Source organism: Lissotriton helveticus, chromosome 7, assembly GCF_964261635.1.
Source record: "Lissotriton helveticus chromosome 7, aLisHel1.1, whole genome shotgun sequence".
NCBI lineage: Eukaryota > Metazoa > Chordata > Amphibia > Caudata > Salamandridae > Lissotriton > Lissotriton helveticus.
This window is the reverse complement of record NC_136068.1, coordinates 1,261,059,619-1,261,079,359: the sequence shown is the minus strand read 5'-3', so window position 1 is coordinate 1,261,079,359 and position 19,741 is coordinate 1,261,059,619. Positions and strand designations below refer to the sequence as shown.

Genomic DNA, 19,741 nt, shown 5'->3' with positions numbered 1-19,741 from the left:
GTTGCTCCCTGTCCCCGCTCCTATTCGCATTGGCGATTGAGCCTCTGGCGGCGCGGGCGCGACAGGGGCGGCATTACGAGGGAGTGCTGTTGCGTGGTGTTCTGCACCATATTTCTCTGTATGCCGACGACCTCCTGTTGTATCTGGCTGATGTGGAGACTTCGGTGCGGGGGGCGCGGGCCTTGCTCCGAGAGTTTGGTGAACTGTTGGGGCTGCGTGTTAACTGGTCCAAGACCTGCCTGTTCCCTCTGACCCCCCGGTGTGCACGGCCCACAGAGCTTGAGGAACTGCGTTGGGAACCGGAGTGTCTGCCGTATCTCGGGGTTCACATTTATCATACCCATTCGTCCCTGTACGAGGGGAATGTGGGCAGAGCCCTGAGAGGCGTCAGAGGCAATATTGGATTCTGGCGCACCCTTCCCTTGTCTGTGGCTGGACGAATAGCATTACTGAAGATGGTGGTCCTCCCGCGCTTGCTTTATTTTTTCTGCACTCTGCTGGTGTGTATTCCGCTCTCTTTTTTTCGGATATTGCGGTCGATGGTGATAGGATTTATATGGGGCTCTGGTAGGAGGCGCGTAGCTTTCTCCACCCTGCTCAGATCGCGGGAAGAGGGAGGCCTAGCTGTGCCGGATTTTGAATGGTACTATCTGGCGGCGCTACTACAGTGGCTCACGCAGGCTGTGGCGCGGGAGTTTAGGGGCCCGGACGGGTCGCAGGGCAGAATTATACAGCGTCACGTTCTATCTTTCATACTGCTTCAGCAGGGACTCCGACTGGACCAGCTGTCTCTAGAGGAACGCACCCTCCGCCACTGCTGGCTTCGTAGTCAGAAGTGGGCAGGTATCCACGTTCCTTATGCGCCGGAGATCCCCTTGGGCATGTGTACAGCCCTCCCGCACGGCGGGGACTGGTCGGGGCTGGCTACTTGGGAGGACCGTGGGGTCCACATGGTAGGAGACTTGTACAGGGATGGCGTCTTGTTGTCTTTTTCCGACCTGCAGGAGACATTTGATTTGCCGAGAGGCGACTTCCTACTCCACGCGGCTTTGGTCACAGCGCTCCAGAGACGCTGGAGGAAGGGTTTGGCGGAACTTCCCACGTCGTTGGGCTGCCAATATGTCATGATGGCGGCTGGCACCTTCAAAGCTATTACTTGTTTATATAGGAGATTGGCGCTAGATGGCCCCCCTCCACTGGATAGGCTGCGGGAACGCTGGGAAACCGATCTGGGCCGGCAGATATCGGAGACGACTTGGCCCCAAATTGTGCGCCGGGCCTGGAAGGGCACGCGCAATGTTCGGTTCCAACTGGTCCAATACTACACTCTACATAGGGCATATTGGACGCCGGCCCAGATCCAGCGTGTTTTCGGTGGGGCGCATTCGGCATGTCCTCGCTGTAACGCGGAGGGTGCTGACTTTGGGCACATGTTCTGGCTGGGCTGATGTTGTGACTTGTCTGAATGAGATTACGGGACGCCAAGTTGAAACAGATATGGGAAACTTGCCTTCTACTCTGGTTCCCGCACACCCCGACCACGAAGGTTACCAGTAAATTTTTCGATTTGGGGTTGATCCTGGCCAAGAGGGAGCTCACTCTGCACTGGAAATCTAGGGGGGGTCCCAGCTTCCTGAGATGGCGGGGGTGCTTTCAGAAATGGGCGTCTAGTTAAGGGACGCTCCGCTTACAATTAGCCAACCGCGCCGCTAATGATAAAGCGCTAGAAACAGCCAGGGCGTGGAGCGTGCTAGTGGTAGAATTACAATCATTGTCAGAAGTTGCAGAGGGCAGTGAGGCGGAGGCCCCTGCGAGTCAGGAGGTTGTGACGGAAGTGGGGAGGGCGGGGACACCTGCTGGGGAAATTGCACACTAGTCCTACATGCCCATTAACAGCCGAGGAACTGAATGGCCGCGTCGAGAGTTGTACCAGTTGGACTGAGTTACATGCACTGGTCTGCGTAGTATTTAGACCCCATATAGGCTGGGGAGTTACTGTTCAAGTCATAGGAGGAGACACCTGCTGTTTCATGCGGATTTATGTTGCACCGCAAGAGTAATGAACGTAGCACACTGACATGGGGGGGGGGGGTAGAGGGGGTGGGGGGAGCGGGAGGGGTAGGGCACTGACATGTGGGGCGAATAATAGAACTATTGATATGTAACGTGAAACTGGAGAACCCACTGTCATTTGTGTGTATGTTGATGTGTAAAATCAATAAAAATGTGTTTTAAAAAAAAAAACGATGATCTGGAACTTATAAAGCACACAGCTGCTCCAAGGAGTATCCCGGCACTAAAACTTTTGAGTCAGAGTATCCGAAAGTTATCCCAAAGTTATCCCTTGCACCTTTTCCTTAACTAGATCTGAAGATAAGGACCTACTCTGTAATTGGAGCTTGTTCCATGCAATGGTAGCAAGTAAAGAAAACAAGCGACAGTCCCTTCTGACCTGCCACAACCCTGGGAACCAAGGCCTCTTGAGTCAAGGGCAACGCTCGCACAGAAACCTAATGATAAACTCACAGCTTCCAAATATTGATGTTCATCACAAAAAAAGGCCATATGAATCAATACACAAGACTTGTTTAAAAAAATCTTTTATTGGTTATTCAATATCAGCAAACATTTTCTACATATCATATACTAAAAGAGCACGGAACAATCATGAATACTAACTTTGTTCCACCTGTTCCCCACCCCCTTTGAACAGCTCAGGCATGGTAGTAAAGATATACATATCATAACTAAAGGTGTATGTGACATTGTCAAATCTCGATATTCGAATTATCATCTTGCAACCTGTCCATCTTCATCCCTGGCAAATATAGACATGTGTGAGTTGGAATAGAAAGAGCCATACCACTTTTGTGCACCAGCCCTGTCATTCATATATTCTTATGTTCCCCATCTGACCACATCTCGTCTGCTTGCATCTCCAGGAGCATCTGTCTCCATGCCATGATATCATCTTAAAGCTGATCATCCTTACGTACAGTTTTCCTTTGAACCTCTTCAGCCACTGCCCATTCAGACATGTCTCTCACCCATCCAGTGTATCTGGGCAGGTGTCATTTCATCCACCTGATGGCTATTCAACGCTTGGCTAGGACCACCCCCAACATTGGGAATTTGCAGATACGTTTTTTCTTTGCGGGGGTCAGGAAGTAAACCCAGCAGTACCTCTCTGGGTCCCCACTATCTCCCATCCAGTGGCCCGTTTTAAGCTTTGGAGGGCCTCCCTCCAAGTAAGGTATAATTTCTGTGCAGCGCAATTGTGTAGGAAATTAGCTTCCAGCGCTCCACAATTCGAGCACTGATCCGACCTCATAGGGTAAATAGTATGAAGGGTTTTAAGGGTGAGGTACAATCAATACAAGAGATTTATGAAGAATATGCTTCTTTACTGGTAACCAGTGAAGAGATCTCAAAGGTGTTACAGATGTTCTGAACGGAAATTTTTTAACGAGCCAGGCAGTAGCATTCTGAACAGTCTGCAGTTCAGTATGTCCATTTCGAGAACATTAGCATAGTCTAGCCTAGATGTAATTAAGGCATGGACAACTATTTTCCAAGCAGCCAACGGGAGAAAAATGTCTTTAATACATGAAGCGGACAAAAGCAGGTTCCCACTATGGAGGACACTCGTGTTTGATTGGTTCAGATGCTCCGTCCATCACCACCCCCTTTTGTACCGCTTTGGCCGCCATAAGTGTGGCAGGATATGCTCAGACGTGAGTCCCTTGCTCACTTTGCCACTGGATTCAAGCAAGCCGGGCTGAAGACGGCTGTAATGCCAGAAACCGGTCCTCGGAAGCTTGTTTCCGGTCCAGGGAAGGCATGGCTTGGCAGTTCGGGCTGGACTGTTCCCATGAGGCACAGGGTCAGACTTATTTGCATATAGCCATGTCTGAACTGGGGTGGCAGAGTGGGCTAAAGAACGGTGATGGATCAAACCCAGATCTTTTGACTGGGTGCGAGTGTTTGATTGGTTCAGATGCTCCGTCCATCACCACCCCCTTTTGTACCGCTTTGGCCGCCATAAGTGTGGCAGGGTATGCTCAGACGTGAGTCCCTTGCTCACTTTGCCACTGGATTCAAGCAAGCCGGGCTGAAGACGGCTGTAATGCCAGAAACCGGTCCTTGGAAGCTTGTTTCCGGTCCAGGGAAGGCATGGCTTGGCAGTTCGGGCTGGACTGTTCCCATGAGGCACAGGGTCAGACTGATTTGCATATAGCCATGTCTGAACTGGGGTGGCAGAGTGGGCTAAAGAACGGCGATGGATCAAACCCAGATCTTTTGACTGGGTGTGAGTGTTTGATTGGTTCAGATGCTCCGTCCATCACCACCCCCTATTGTACCTTTCTGAGGTATTCTGCACATTGTCACTTTAAAATTAATGCAAGCCCTTACTTCCCTATCTCGGCGGCTTTGAGTGCTGATTGGCTGCCCAAGGGCCAATCAGACGCGACGGGAGGTGCCTGTTGTTGCACACCGTCTATTTCAATCTCATCTAATGCAGACGCGCCACTGGTTGGCCAAAGGCAAGCCCGTCTGCGCCGGGCCGCTGCTAGCTGCCTGCCACTCTGCTCAGAATTTGGGGGACAGGCTGACTTGATACTAATTGCCTTAGCTGTCCAAAGCATTCCTAGACTCTGGAGGCGAAATCTTTCCGGTGTGACCAATGCTCCTTAGCTTATCAGGCGGACAGGAGTGGGTCCTTACCTCCTGAGTCAACTGAATTCAGATTCCTCAGTTTAAATTGCCAGTCTCTTGCATAACATCACGCAGAGATCAGTGACTTGCTAACAGAGGAACGTCCTGATGGCCTATACTTAACTGAGACCTGGTTAAACCAGGACTCTGGTGCAGTGGCCTGGTTGGCGCTTCCTCCAGGCTATACTATGTATCAAATTAACCGCCCTATCAAGAGAGGTGGCGGTATTGCGCTAATCTTGAAAGAACCCTTTTCCTGTAGTTTCACGAAGGAGGAGATCCCCGAGTGTGAAAGTGCTTCTTTCCAAATTTCTCTTAACCACAACTTTACAGTTTCACGGCTGCTTATTTATCGGCCTCCAGGGCCATCAAAAAATTTGAGGGAAGCCTTAGTGGACAAAGTTACTCTACTCGCGACTTAAGTGGCTAATTTCACCATTTTGGGCGATTTCAACCTTCATTTAGAAGAGTGATAAGCTAGAGATTGCTTTTTTTTGGCCGATTTGGAGGCCTGTCAACTGGTGCAATACGCGGCAGCTAGTACTCACTCTGCAGGGCATTTGCTGGACCCCATCTTTTCTAATCTGGGTGCTGTAACCGTCTCACCCTCGGTCCCTTTGGTCTGGACTGACCATTTTCTGGTCCCTTTTTCCCTTCGGCTGCCTGGGAAATTGGCGCCATGCCGGTCACAGTCTGTGATGAAGCGTCCTTGACATAAATGGGACGTTAGTCAATTTTCTGACCTGTTGTTAAAATCCAAACCTGAGTTTCTCCCAAGCATAGTGGCTTTGAACTCTCTCTTTCAGGATTGGCTGACACAGGCCTTAGAACCATGCATCCCTGAGAAATGCTGTTCAAGGAAAAAACTTGGCCCTTCTAATCCATGGTTTACTGAATCCCTGGTGGAAGCAAAAAAAGCCTGTCATCGATTGGAACGATCATGGAGGCCTGACTATGATACTGAAGCCAAAAACATATATCGGAAATCCATTAAATCGTATCATGGGCTGATTCGGAAAGCCAGAGCGGAACACATTGCCACTAAAATTCTGGAAAGTAATAACCCTCCCAAAATGATATTTTCCCTACTTAAAAACATGCAACATGCCAACGAAAAAGTTGATCCCCCAATTTCCTCTAACATTTAATGTAAGAAACGCTCAGATTTCTTTGTGCGCAAGGTAGAAACTATCTATAACAACTTGCCTACGGTTTGCCTCCCTGAAGCCATCTTTAATATCAACCAAATATCCATGCCGGAAGACAGGCTAAACCTTGCTAAGTCAACATGGTGCTCTTTTCCCCCACGCTCCCTCTCTGAAATTGAATCTCTCTGTTTTAAAATCAAATCAGGCTCTCCAGCTGACCCTCTGAGACCTGATCAGCTTCGGCAAGTCCTCAAGTCTATCTCTCCAGCGAGCAGGGAATTGGTTAATTTATCACCATCTTCTGCACTATTGCAGGCAACCTGGAAGCATGCAAAAGTTATACCTCTTTTAAAAAAGCCGTCCTTGGAGCCGTCGGACCCGAGCAATTTCCGTCCGACCTCCCAGCTTCCTTTTTTAGCTAAGGTTACCGAGTCATATGTTAACTAAGTCTTGGCTGAATTTGTAGAGCACAACAAAACTCTTGACCCCTCTCAAAACGGCTTTCGTCCTCGTCACAGCACCGAATCAGCGCTGTTAGCTGTAACCAAGGACATCCGGTGTAGCCTAGATGTTGGGAACTCCGCGGCCTTAATTCTTTTGGATTTAAGTGCTGCGTTCGACACTGTTTCCCATGAGATTCTTCTAGGCAGACTACATGATATCGGGGTCCGGGATCTGGTCTTGGCCTGGTTTAAGTCCTTCTTGGAAGGTAGAACAATTCAAGTGGTGGTGCCACCGTATCACTCACAGATACGGGCTATTAAACATGGGTTACCTCAGGGCTCCATTCTGAGCCCTGCGCTTTTTAATATAGCTCTGCTGGCAAAAACTAGAGGGCTGTCATTGGTTTCTTACGCCGATGACACCCAGCTAGTCATCTCGTTCTCAAGAAACTGCCAAGAAAAACTTTTTAAATTTAAAGAGCACCTCGTAGCCATCTCTGACTGGATGGCAGCAAATTGTTTACAGCTGAATGCGGCCAAGTCAGGAATTCTAGTCATGAAGAGAGACCGCGCACTTTGGTACGAACAGTGGTGGCCTGACAAACTAAAACCTGCGCCCCTGCCAGAAAAGGCAGTAAAAAATCTAGGCTTTTGGATTGACAGTGAACTTTCTTTCGATGCGCAATCCAAGACCCTAGCGGGACCCTGCTTTGGTCTCCTAAGAGGGCTGAGACCTTTACTTGGCTATTTTGCACCAAAAGTCCGGCAAACCATTCTTCAGGCCACAATTGTATTGAGGTTGGACTATGGCAACTCCCTCTATCTAGGCGCCAACAAATCCTGTATTGCTCGCCTCCAAAGAATCCAGAATGCGGTGGCTCGCGCCTTGCTAGCACTGCTTAAATCATGTTTGGTTGCTCACCTTTTGCCTAAACTGCGCTGGCTGCCGATAGCGAAAATAATTAATTTTAAGTCTTTGTGTGTGGCCCACAAAATCTTGACTCGTCCAGGATCTCCAATTTTGGCGAATCTGCTAGTCCAATATGTACCGAATCGCCCTCTGAGATCGGCTAACTCTGGCTCGCTTTGTACTCCCCGTTTTCACAGAGCAGGCGGTCGCTCCTTCAAAGTCCAGGTGGCGCGCCTTTGGAACTCTTACAATCCCTATTAGAGGACTTCAGAACCACTTGGCCATTCGAAAGGCTTTAAAGACCTGGCTCTTTCCAGCGTAGGAGGCTCTCCATCCTCCGTGTGGTCTCAGCCCTTGCTTAGGTAGTGCTGGGACACCCCGTCACTGGGGCAGCTATGCGCTTTACAAAACTTAAAATAAATAAATAAATAGTTCATTGAAGCTTCTCAACACATTATTTTGATCTTTCCTCATACGGACAAAATAGAATCTATAAGATGGAACTCTTCCATTTCTCATCAATTACTCAGACTTCCTTGTGGTAGTTCCAAAGCCATGTGTCCTTGGCTATCCATATAATCCTTGTTGCCCATCTGAACAAGTAAGCTACATATTTAATCTGATAAAGAGGATAGTTTTAAAAAAAAATGTTATTGTGGTAGTGCTTTCATAGTGACTTGAGCAACATTAAGACCCACGGACTATTGTCTGCTCAACAAATGACACCTTCTATACTCCTCTGGAGTTGAAAAGCATTTTCTGGTAGCTATAGTAATTTCTTCCTCTGCAGCAGGTAAAAGTAGTCCAGTGCTCATAGCAAAGTTTTATCTTAACAAACGGAATGGAATAAAGTTGAATTCCCTGTATCTGTTGGTTGTTCCAGCTTTGAAAATGGATAAATCAAAATCGCGTTCTCCCCAGCGTTTTTCTCCTGGAAAGGAAAAGTAACATTTAAGCTCATTCCCCATGCACATTGTATTAGCTGGATAATCAATGAGAAATTTCTTCATTTAATCTTTAACAAATGGGGGTTTGTTCAGATCAATCGGTTTGTGTTAGTAAAAAATACCAATGTCCGCAAACATTTGCCACTGGTAGCAGGAAAGAACATGATAGAAGATGATCTTCATATGCCCCGTGGGGAAAATTCTTCTGTGCTTTTTCACCTACTCTGTTGGGCCACATAACTATGTGAAATATGCAGACTTTCAGTAGCCTAGAGATTCATGATAGTCCCATTTTAATAAATAAACCATTTATACCAGTGGCTTCTTGTAGTCTTGATCTTTGTCTTGGAGATCTGCCTTCTTAGTTGCAATCACTTATGTATGAAAGATTGGGGAGGCCCAAGACCTTTCCTTCAAATATTGTATCATGTGTTTTCAGCTGAGGAAACTGTCCTGAATTTGGATTTTTCCATGCCTCAATTTTTATTTGGAGTTAATATCTAATTTGAGGATGTCACAACAAGTTTTATTTTTATTTTTTATCCCACATGGTTATATTTCTCAAAAAAGCTGGACAAGCTGTGATGGTAAGCTAAATAGTCTCGTGCATATTTAAGGCTTGCAAAGTGAGAGTAATCTAACCTCTTCTGAAATGTCATTTCACCAGTGATGAGGCTAATCTGTGGCTTTTATTTTTAGAACCATACTGCTAAAATGTGAAGGACCTCTAGCTTGGCTACTCCACGTGTATTTCTTAAATCCTACACTCTAAATGCATCTGTAAGTGAAGAGGCAACTTTTGGCTAGGAGTCTCTCCACAAGCTCTATGTAGGAGGTCTGGCATAACATGTTTTCCTACTCTCCCCAAGATATTTCTTACTGTGGATTCTGAATTCGAAACATTTGGTAATAATGGAGAAGCAGAATGACAGTAAGTTAAAACTACTTTCCTAGTGATTTGGGTACTGTGTACTTCAGTACTCCTATCCAGAGTTTAGAATGTGCTATTCTACAACTAATCTGGCTAAATAACCTGTGGAATCTAGGCTAGGTTGTGTGGTGATGGATCTGTAGAGGGTTTTGATGCCTGTGGGAAGTGAGACACTGACAAAGATGTAGAGTAGTTCCCCGTATGAAAATGATTGTCCTACCTACATTTCTGTACCCATTTCTTAACATCCCCTTCTCCCCAGGCCGTCACTTTTCCCCCCCAAGCACTTTCAACACAATACAGCTGGCTAGAGCAAATAAGCAAACTTGTTTGCAGTGTGACGTCCTCAAACGGCCTTTCTCAAAAGGGGGTTTTGAAGCTCCAGATAGTAAACTATATTACCTGTTCGCTCAGGCACATTATGCCCTCCTTTGGTGTAAACCCACCCCATACATACCACATCCTGGAAATTAAGCAAGGTTATATGGCCCATATACCTTCCTACTTCTACTTAGGATCAAAGTTGACTGCTTCCCAGTGCACAGAGCCTACAGTCGCGTGTGGAATGTTAAGACTTCAAGTAGCATGATGCAAATGACAAAAAACTAGATAAACCAACACTTTATACTCCACATGTACCCCTGCCTTATCACCCATCAACTTCCAGTTACACACGAAGCAACATTCAGAGAAATGTTGCAGGGATAGGGGGTTCGCATATAACGTGATCTTTATTGTGAGGGGACCTTTCTCACTAGAGAAGTATTGTTCGAGGGGAAGGATTCAATCCCACTGGAAATATTCCTATACATAAACATTCAACACAATGTCAAAGCTGCTATGCTGAGACTTCCCCATAAAGCCCTGACTATGGACACACTACATACCTTATCCAAAACTGCGTATCCCAAACATCTTGTATCTGTCTTATACGGAGACACATGAATATACCCAAATGGGAATTAAAACTGGGCACTTCCATTACGGAAAAACAGTGACAATATTGTTGTGCACAGACAGGACGGAATGCCACTAGCCGCAGACTATTCATAATACATTATAAATGTGTGCATAGCATCTATTACATGCCTGTGAGATTACACCATTTTCACCTAAGCACGGATGATCACTGTACGTGATGTGGGCAGAGGGAGCCCATTTTCTCCATCTAGCCTGGTCCTGTACCCCTATTCAAGCACACTGGTAGGAGGAGATAAAAACAGCACTTTCTATTATGATAGGCTAAAATATCACCCTTACCCCATTCCCCGCACTCCTGGGTTACGTTGCAGGGCTAGAGCAGGGCAACTGAAGGTATGTGGCGCTAAGCCTTTTGCTGGCTAAATGATGAGTCTCCTGTAGAGGAGTACGGGGATTGGGCACCTACATTGAAATACTGGCTAAACTGTCTAATCTACTATCAGCACCAAATTACCACATATGCGGAGTTGTTGCCCCAGAGCTCTGGCTCTAGAGACTTATGGGTCCTTGTGCAAGTCTACCTACTCCCCCAAATGTGAGATACTGCAGATGAGGTTGAGCCTACTATATCACCACTCCCCATGCTGCCTAGGGGATATACCCATCAGTGTCACTTATGCTGAATCCTCATATGCTTTCACTTGACCGTCCCGAGGGTTCTTCGCCTGCGAGCTGAGGATGGCAGACGATTTTGCCAACCCTTTGTCATTTAATGAGTACAGTGTCATATGGGATGGGACATGCTTACACATCTTATTTTCATGAATTTGATTATATATGATTCCATATTACCACCTACTGTAAAATAATGTGAAACCGTTGTGGGTATGATGCACTAGATCTTTTTTAACAACCAAAGATTGCACATTTGGCTATAATTGACGTGGTTTCTTGTATTATCACACGTATGGCAAATTGTCTTAAAAACATTAATCAAGAAATTTTAAGTATCACCTCTCCCTTTGAGTACCCTTTGCCCTGATAGCGGCTTTCTTGTCATTCCCAAGCCATTGTGAGCAAGTGGGGGTGGGAGGCAGAACTAAGAGCATAGGACTTGCAATGAACCTATATTTTCTATTTTATTAGTGATGTTGTAGAACACTGCCACCAGCAGATTTCCCCATCTCAAAAGATCTGATCTCTCTTTCTCCCTTCTATGCATGGCATTTTCCTCTTAGCGGCACTTGATGTTCCTCTGCAGAGCACCTGGTGATCTCAACAGTAGCTAATGTGTGGCCTCCAACCGTTTCTATAGTGAGAGCTACTTCTGATGAAAATAATCTCAAGCTACCAATGACTTTGATCATCAGTAGTGACCACATCAAATACGAACACAATAGTGACCACACCTTTCAGGGTCATGGTAGCAATCAACCACGTGTATATCACAGATTAACCTTTATTAACCTTTATACTTTCTGTCACAACATTGTTGTTGTCAATATTCTGAATACCTTTATATATTATGATAGAACACCGATCACCCCAAAGCAGGACTTTATCAATATAAAAAGACCTCCATGTGACTAATGAAACAGCCACAGCAACAAGTGTCCACTAGCACAAAAGAAATACAAAAAGCTATACATCTCCTAAACAAACATTATCATTCAAAGAACAGCTTTAAATGTAAACATGTTTGGATTTTCATTCCTTTTTTCAAACATCAGCATACATCTCTCTGAAATTAAACAATTTTCTATCAAATTCACCATTTTCATTTGAAGAAAAATACTCCAAGAACATCTTACGTTTTCACATACTGTATGACCGATAGTGGGGCTTGCAAAATTGCAAATCTTCATGTGACTTTGTAAATAGATGAGACGGATGATTATATTTCAAGACCTGGCGCTTGTTATTGTGTTCAGTCTGGAGGTGTATACTGCTTCCTTCTTTAATATGGCTAGACTCTGATTTGCACACTTTGCTGGCCTGCACCTCAGGGACCTGCTTCCAGGGTACTGGCGAGCTACTAGTAGCTCTCGAGTTACCTGTTGGGGCACCCTGCTTCTACTCACGTTGTATCTTCTGAAGTCTTATAACTTTGTCAACTTAGTTTAGTCTGTTTGCCTAACAAACTGTGTGTGTTGCTTTTCACTCTTCCAGATTTGGATTTATTCGGGGATCCAGTTCCTAGCACAAAGCCAAAATCAGATGCCTTTGATCTGTCTGAGTTTGGCTCCGCCCTTGGGGAGCCAAAGGAAAAGACCAGGTGTAGGACTCCGGAATCATTCTTGGACCCTTCTGCCTCTTCGTTGGTGAATTTGGATGCCCTGCTCTCCACCCCGGCCCAGAGTGCATTGAGCCGAAATCCCTTCTTATTAAGCGGTAAGTGACAGAAGTGCTTTGTTCTGTGCAATAGGCTGCAGATGAAGACTGGTGACATTTGATGAGCCAGATAAGGGTGTAGTAATTCCATAAATGTTTGTTTTACCCTTTCGCTGCAGGTCTAAGTGCTCCATCACCAACAAACCCCTTTCAGGTCACTGACCAAATGAAGCCCACTCTTAACCAGATGCGAAACGTTTCACCTGTGCCCGGCATCTCCACTGGAACACACTTAAACTCAACAAGGACTGTATCGCCAGTGCCTGGCATCTCCATGGGAACAACTCTAACCCCAACAAGAACCATCTCTCCTGTACCGGGCATTGCCATGGGGACAAATCTTACCCCAATGAGGACAGTGTCACCGGTGCCTGGCATCTCCATGGGAACATCCTTGAACTCAATGACTTACAGTACTTCTCTCCCTCTTCCGCTCAGCAGTCTCCCTACTGCCATGGTTCTGCCTTCTTCCATGAGTGCCTACCAACATGGACAGGGAACAGCTTTTCAACAGATGCCTGGCACTATCGCCCAACCTCTGCTACCATTCTCTAGCTCTCTCCCTTCATCCTCATCTTCATCCCAAACTGGGAATAACCCATTTCTTTGATGTGCTCCAGTGGGAGGTCCATTCCAGTGCTCTGCAAGCTTCACCTGTGTAAGGGGGAGGGCTTCTGAGAATAGTGCCTTAGAAAGTAGGCATTCTGAAATATGTAATTTAGTCTCACATTCTCCCTTAAACTATTAAATATGGTTGCTTGATGTTACAGAGAGACAGTATGCCCTCCATATGAATTCTGGTCACTTGATCTGTACAATCCTCTTGCATCTTGTGTGGGTTTGCACACGTCCTGTGGAATTTTCATTCATGTGTGTTTGCACATATTCCGTAGAATCTTCTCATATTTGTACGTTTGCACCTTCCATATGCAATGTTCCTACTTCCAGTGTTTGCACGCATGTTGTGAGTCCTCTCTCACACAATACAGTCCTGTAAGAGTTTGAAAAGTACTCAGTGAATGCTCGTTCTGGTTCTTTATGGGTTTGCTGTTGATTTGGATGATTCGTGGAGGACCAATATGTCTTTACTGAATTTGGCAAGTTAGAGAATCAAATTGCCCCACCACTCTGCAAAACTATTTGAATTCTTGCTGGCCTAATCGCAAGCCTAGCAGATGAAGCAGAGGGGATATCAAGAATTAAATTCTCGGTAGCAAACTACAGGACCTAACACAATTATCACTCTCACTGCCACTAGCTGCCATCTGTAAAGCATCAATATACACAGGGTTACGTTAGTGCTGACTTAAACGAAGAAGGCCTACTTAACCATGTAAGTTTCTGTTACTCTGACGCACTTAATGCTTGCTTTCACACGTGACTCATTCCTTTAAAAGGGCAGTAGCTTGATTGATCATGGGTTGGGTATTCTATTTGCACTGATTGGACCATAAGTTCCTGACACTGCAGGAGCGGAAGTTGCAGGATGGCTGAAATGCTGCATTCAGTTTGGGTGACAGGACTGCCCTGGCTCTGCTGTACTGATGTAGTAAAATACAGAGCAGTTCCTGCACTACCATATATCCGTGTTAACACTTCTTAAAAAAAGCAAGGTTTTGCTTCTGTGCTCTGGGATTCCTAAAGGAGAAGGGCAAGATAAAAATTAATAAAAATTATTATAATGTGGCATGGTAGCAGTGTTGGTTATTTTTTATTTAAAAAAACTGTCTAGCATGTGTTCCAGAGTCTCCTCACAGGTGTCATCGTTGCTATGGAATATAAAGGCTACATTCTTCATCAGCACTGTTAAGTTATTACCCAGTTGTGTCTTTTTATTGGTAGATACCTCAGTTAAGACTATTCTGATCTTCATGGAGAGTCCTAAACATAAGAATAATTCCCAGCTGCTTGTGGGGACCCAGGAGCACTTTAAATCCTATTATATATTTCAAAGATGATTAAGAGTTCAGAATGTAAAATCTAACAAGCATGCCCCCAACCCCTATTGAAGACCAAACTGGTCTCTAAAGGAAGTGGCATTGCAGTTGCCTTCTATAGTCTTCTTTTCCAGCTCATCATGAGAGTGATTGTTCGTGCCTAGAAAGCATGTTAAAGCTTTTGCTGGCTATTTTGTCATTTCTTTCTAGTCAGAATTTCTTAAACTGTTCATGAAGTGCCCTTCATGCAGAAGGAAAAAGGTTTCATATGACACCCTTTAGTTCTCTGATGTGTGCTTCCCTGCTTCTCATTCTGCCACTGGATGTACGTACACTTGTTTCAGGAATGTTGAAAACGATCTGAAAGTCGGCGACAGCATCAGGATAAAAGTAAAATTGGAAGACTTCGGAGGCAAGGGCAAGAAAGGTGAAAGGGTCTCCTGGAAAACAATTGCTTCTACAGTGATGCAGCCATTAGTACCATAGGATTCTTGTAAAAGGAAATCCAGGTAAGAAGAAATAAAGAACCATGGTCAGTACTCTTGGATGTGGGATCAGTGGCGGATGGTGACATTTGAAAGTGGTGAGGCATCAAAGTTTGGGATAAGTGACCTGTGGTGAGCGAGCATAGCAAACGAGCTTTACTGTCAAAAGGGTGGCTCGAGGGGGTTCACCCCCGATAATGTTTTTTAAAAGAGTGGGCAAATGGTGCATTTTCAAGCAAATTTGAGAAAGCAAGAAGGTTCCTAAGGAAATTGTGAAAGTATAGTTATGACATCAATCAATAGAGATTTCATATTACAGTGATGTAGCTAGATGCTTATTCAGTATAACTACAGAACTTCACAACAGATTGTATTATTGCTGCTGCTCTTTGGGAGGATAATAGATGTTTGGGCACTATGGGAAGTTACTAGAAGCTGGGCCCCTATGGGAGGATACTAGAAGCTGGGGCCCCACATAGAAGCATAATTTTTGAGCTACGGACCTTATGGGAGGATAATAGCAGCTGGGGCCCTATGGGAGAATAATACGAGGTGGAGACCTTATAGGAGGCTAATAACAGCTGGGAGCTGAGGCCCTTATGGGGGCATAAAAGGAGCTGGAGACACTATGGAATACTAATAATAGGTGCGGGCCTTATGGGAAGATAACAGCTGGGACCCTATTGAGGGATAATAGGAGCTGGGGACCTTATAGGAGGAGAATTAGAGTAGAGGCCCTATGGGAGGGAAAAGGAAGCTAGGGAGTGCTGTATATCTGTCTTTTACAGCACTTCACTCACCTTAAACTGAAAAACTCCTTAACCACGCACATCGTAATCTTCTTGTCGGATGGCTAGCTATTCCTTAAAATCTCGCTTGATGTAAGCTTTAGCAGTGACAAAAATTTCTGGAATGCCTATTTCCAAATCACATTTGATAAAGATTCAAACAATAACGTAGTACTGGGGTAATTAACTAACACTAGCAAATACCTGCACCCTACCTAAATTTGGAAAAAGACCCATAATGTCTAGAATTAGCTTAAATCATAACCTACTCTAGAAGGATCCTAGGCTAAAGTATTTAGTTTTTAATGCATTCTGTAGTTCTACATCAAGCATTTGACGATGCAGGAAGTCAGAACCTCAACATATCCAGTCTATTAAATGAAAGGCACTTTGTTTTTGTAGAACTTGCATTCTGAATGCGTTTAAAAACAGAATGAAAGAAAGATCGGTAAAATAAAATATATACAAATTAAAACTTTCCTTTCGGCGGGATGGTAAGATGAGGCCAGGGTTGGTGTGCTGCCTGCCACTGCAATAGGGTGTCCGATGATGATTCCCAATAACACTGCACATAGAGAGGAAAGTGAAAGTGGAAACTCCATTCTGGCTGCAATGCTATGAAGCAGAATACACAGAGCAGAAGCATGCACATTGTACTCAGTTTACAGCGTGCTGCGTGAGACTCTACGTCACAGGGTCATGAGTTGAATCTCATGACTGGCAGTCACGTCATATTAGATAAAACATATTTTATGTTTACAAAATGGCACATTACTACAATAATCATAACCCAATACAACATGCTTTGATTATTGTAGTATGTTGCTTAGGTTGTAGGAAAAAAAGAACCCCTCCCGTTCCCATATCATCATAGAGATGGGTGGGTCAGTTTAGTTTGATGACCCCATTCACTAATGACTTGGGAAAGGGTGAATCATCATGTTGCAGATTAAACTCTACCCGCCCGGGGCTGCATTAAAATATGACGCTGCCTCACGTCATTTGTGGGAGGTCTCCAAGGACCTCCAAACATTGAATTGCAGGGGTGGCACCAAGTCAGCCCATATTTCTTAAGGCTATTAAGAAATTCTGAAACATGGGCATGAACGCATGTCTCTCAAGAATCCTGGTTGCCTCACCTGTCTGACGCCCTTGCGTCCTCTATCACTATCAGGCAGGTAGCAGAGCAGGATTCAGAATCAGATCGCATCCGCATTTCTTTTACAATGCTAAGAAGCTCCCACTGATGTTACTTAGCATTCGAAAAGAAATATGGATGCTGGTAATTGCTATTTCCAATTACCATCGTGGTAATTGCAAATAGCATTACCGGCAGGGCATGCAGGCTTGATCTAAGCAGTGCATAAAGATAGGGTGTGGGGAGCCCCAGCGCCCAAAGAAACCACTGCTTTGTGGGATTCTTTTTGATGTTGTTGCAGAATTATAACCATTGCTCAGCTTCTGGGATATCATTGGAGTCAGGAAGATAATTGACATTGGGGCTGTTGAAGCCACGACTCCAGACATCAAGGGATTTTTGATGTCCAGGCATTCAAATTCGGAGCATCATTCGATACCACACAGATTGGTGTGCAGGGTCTATGCAGAGATGGAGCAGTAAAGACCCAAAGGGTATTGCAAAGACGTGTAACAGTGAAGAGATGCAAGGCTTCATATAATGTAAGTTTTTTTTATTGTTACGGAATTAAAAACGTAAAATATTATACAACAGTGCAATTTCTTAATTAAAAAGACATTGAATTACATCATATCAGGCCATTAGGTCTGAACTCGTAGTGTTTAAAACTAGCCCAAGCTAAGGAAACAGGCTTTATTCTGGATATCGTACAAAATACACATTACATCTAAGGTTATTGTGCAAAATTAAGATAGTTAATTCAGTGTGCAAATATTCGAGGGTTGCTCTGGCTTCATTTGCCAGGAGCATAAAGTGCATTGCGCTCTCTAGAGCTATCACACATGTTTGCTTCTTATGTTGCAGCCTCATACGTCCCTTCTTGGAGAGAGTCTTAAATGCAAAGTGGACAGGGTGAACTTACTCTCCATTGCAAATCTTAGGTGTTCCTGAAATACACCCTCTAGGTCTTCATTGTTTAATCAAAAACAATTTACACATTTTAAAACCCCTATACATAGTTGCCGGGTTTTTGAGTGCGTTTTAGTCTGTGTGGTCCCCAATGCAACAATTGATCTTTGGCCATGTTAAAATTATGAAACTAAGCAATTAAAAAACAAAAGAAATTACTTTGCGTTCAATGAGACCCATATCTCAGTAGTATATCTTGAGTACATCGAAAACATGATTGTTAAAAGAATTTGAACAATCCCCTCTACCTTTCCTGCATTTGTAACTATTTATTTGTTGGAGAAACTTTGTTGTCCTGCAAGAAAGCTGCAGCGATTGGCTGTTTAGCAATGGTCGGCAGGATCTTCTCTGCAGTGACTAGAGAGCCAGAACTAAGAATTGTAGTCTCAGTTGAATAATGGCAGGACATATGCACAGAAAATGTTACTGTCTCTTCCGTACTCCTGCAACAAGGATTGTTCGGCGGGGTTTGTTTCTGTGGTGGAATCTAAACTTTTGAGGAAAAAGCAACCAGTTGAATAAGAAGAAGGGAAGGGAGTGCTGTATTGTTTGAGAAATGTGGTTGACAATATACGGCTGCGGAACCCAGTTGCCGTACGATAAGACCATCCATCCATTTTTTTTCCTTACTGTCGCAGCTTTATCAAGTGACCAAGCTTCTGTTTGACTGATTTGTTGCCGATTTTGTTTTTTAAAGCAGGAAAGCTGCCATGCTTCATTTAGATTAAGGATGGTTAATGCTTGCTGGAGCACCGTTGGCTAGTGATTCTTGCTTCATATAGAGTCTGGAAGAATGGGAAGACTGACTTAAACCATCAAGGCTCCTGCCTCATCAACATCCATTTAGAGCGGGAGAACAGCTTGGCAACCTGGGGAGAAGTCTGCTGGCTCCACCAATGTTCACAACATACTTAGTGGTCCATCTGCTGCATGACCACCAGGTCTTGTTGATTGTAGCCCCCCCCCCCCCCGCCCAAAAAAAGAAACCGGTCAGCTGAGGTTGGGGACGTGGGGCATGACCATAACTGATTTTTAAAGAAATGAGGACTGCTGCACTCCCAATATTCAAGTGTAAGATAGTGTTGAAATTGTTTGTGAATCTAGGGTGCTCGGGATGTTCACCTTCTGTGCCAAAAGGTGCTGAGTAAAATACTATTAGGAGGCCCATATCCTGTGTTAGGTAGGCTCTCGAGCACTCCGTGCAGTAGCTAACTTTCAATCAAAGAAATCGCAAGTGTGTTCAAATATCTGTTAGTCAAATGATGACAACTTTAATTCAGTCAATGCTTTCATCATATTACGTCATATGATACATCATTCAAGATTAAATCTATTAGAAACATCTCTGCAAGTCCATAATCCATGTGTATTATTCCTCAAACTTTAAATAGAGCAACCCCGAGGCGTTTTGAGCCGAAGCTCTTCTTCAGGGGAATTATCTACAAGAAACAAACCAAAACAAGCAATTTGTATATGCTAACCCAGGAGTGGAAACATCATGTCCTTACAAGATAAAATATCCACTATGGCATACTGGAACAATCCGTGAGTGTAAAGTGAAAAAAAAGTTCAAAGACCCAAGGTGTTTGAAACTAGAAAAGTGGGGAAAAATGAGGAACAAGTGTAAACCCGGTGTGCCGGCAGTCAGGGGCTGGAACCTGGAAATGCCCGAACAGTAACAGTGACAAATCAAGTGACAAAAAAGCGTTGTGCAATTATAAACCCAAACATGATACGAATATCAGTGTGCAAGACAGCAGGAACGCTGATGCCGTGTAATCATTCGGAAACTAAGGATGAGTGATGGCGCTAGGTGCTCCAAAAAGTAACCAAGTGTCAATCGGTAAATCACCTTACCCGGGGATTTCTACAGGGTGGGAAAAGCTGAACGTAGTTTACCTAAGAATAGTATGATGAAAGCTGGGGACGCAGCAGAAAGAAGACCAGCTGTGAGAGGGATGCCAGCGTTAGTTCAAAAATCCCGGAGGACGCGGACCATAGTTATCCGGAAAGATGT

The 19,741-nt window shown here is 44.7% G+C and overlaps 1 protein-coding gene across 11 annotated transcripts in view; it reads left to right on the top strand.

The window, feature by feature from the left end:
• Nucleotides 1-14,094, top strand: part of EPN3 (epsin 3) — a 421,892-nt gene extending 407,798 nt beyond the window's left edge. For all 11 annotated transcript variants that reach the window (XM_078654449.1, XM_078654444.1, XM_078654446.1 and 8 more), the window contains 2 exons: nt 12,186-12,407; nt 12,527-14,094. In XM_078654449.1, coding sequence (XP_078510575.1) covers nt 12,186-12,407; nt 12,527-13,017 — 713 coding nt within the window. In that variant the 3' untranslated portion in view covers nt 13,018-14,094. The remainder of the gene's footprint in view (nt 1-12,185; nt 12,408-12,526) is intronic.
• Nucleotides 14,095-19,741: the final 5,647 nt, after the last annotated feature.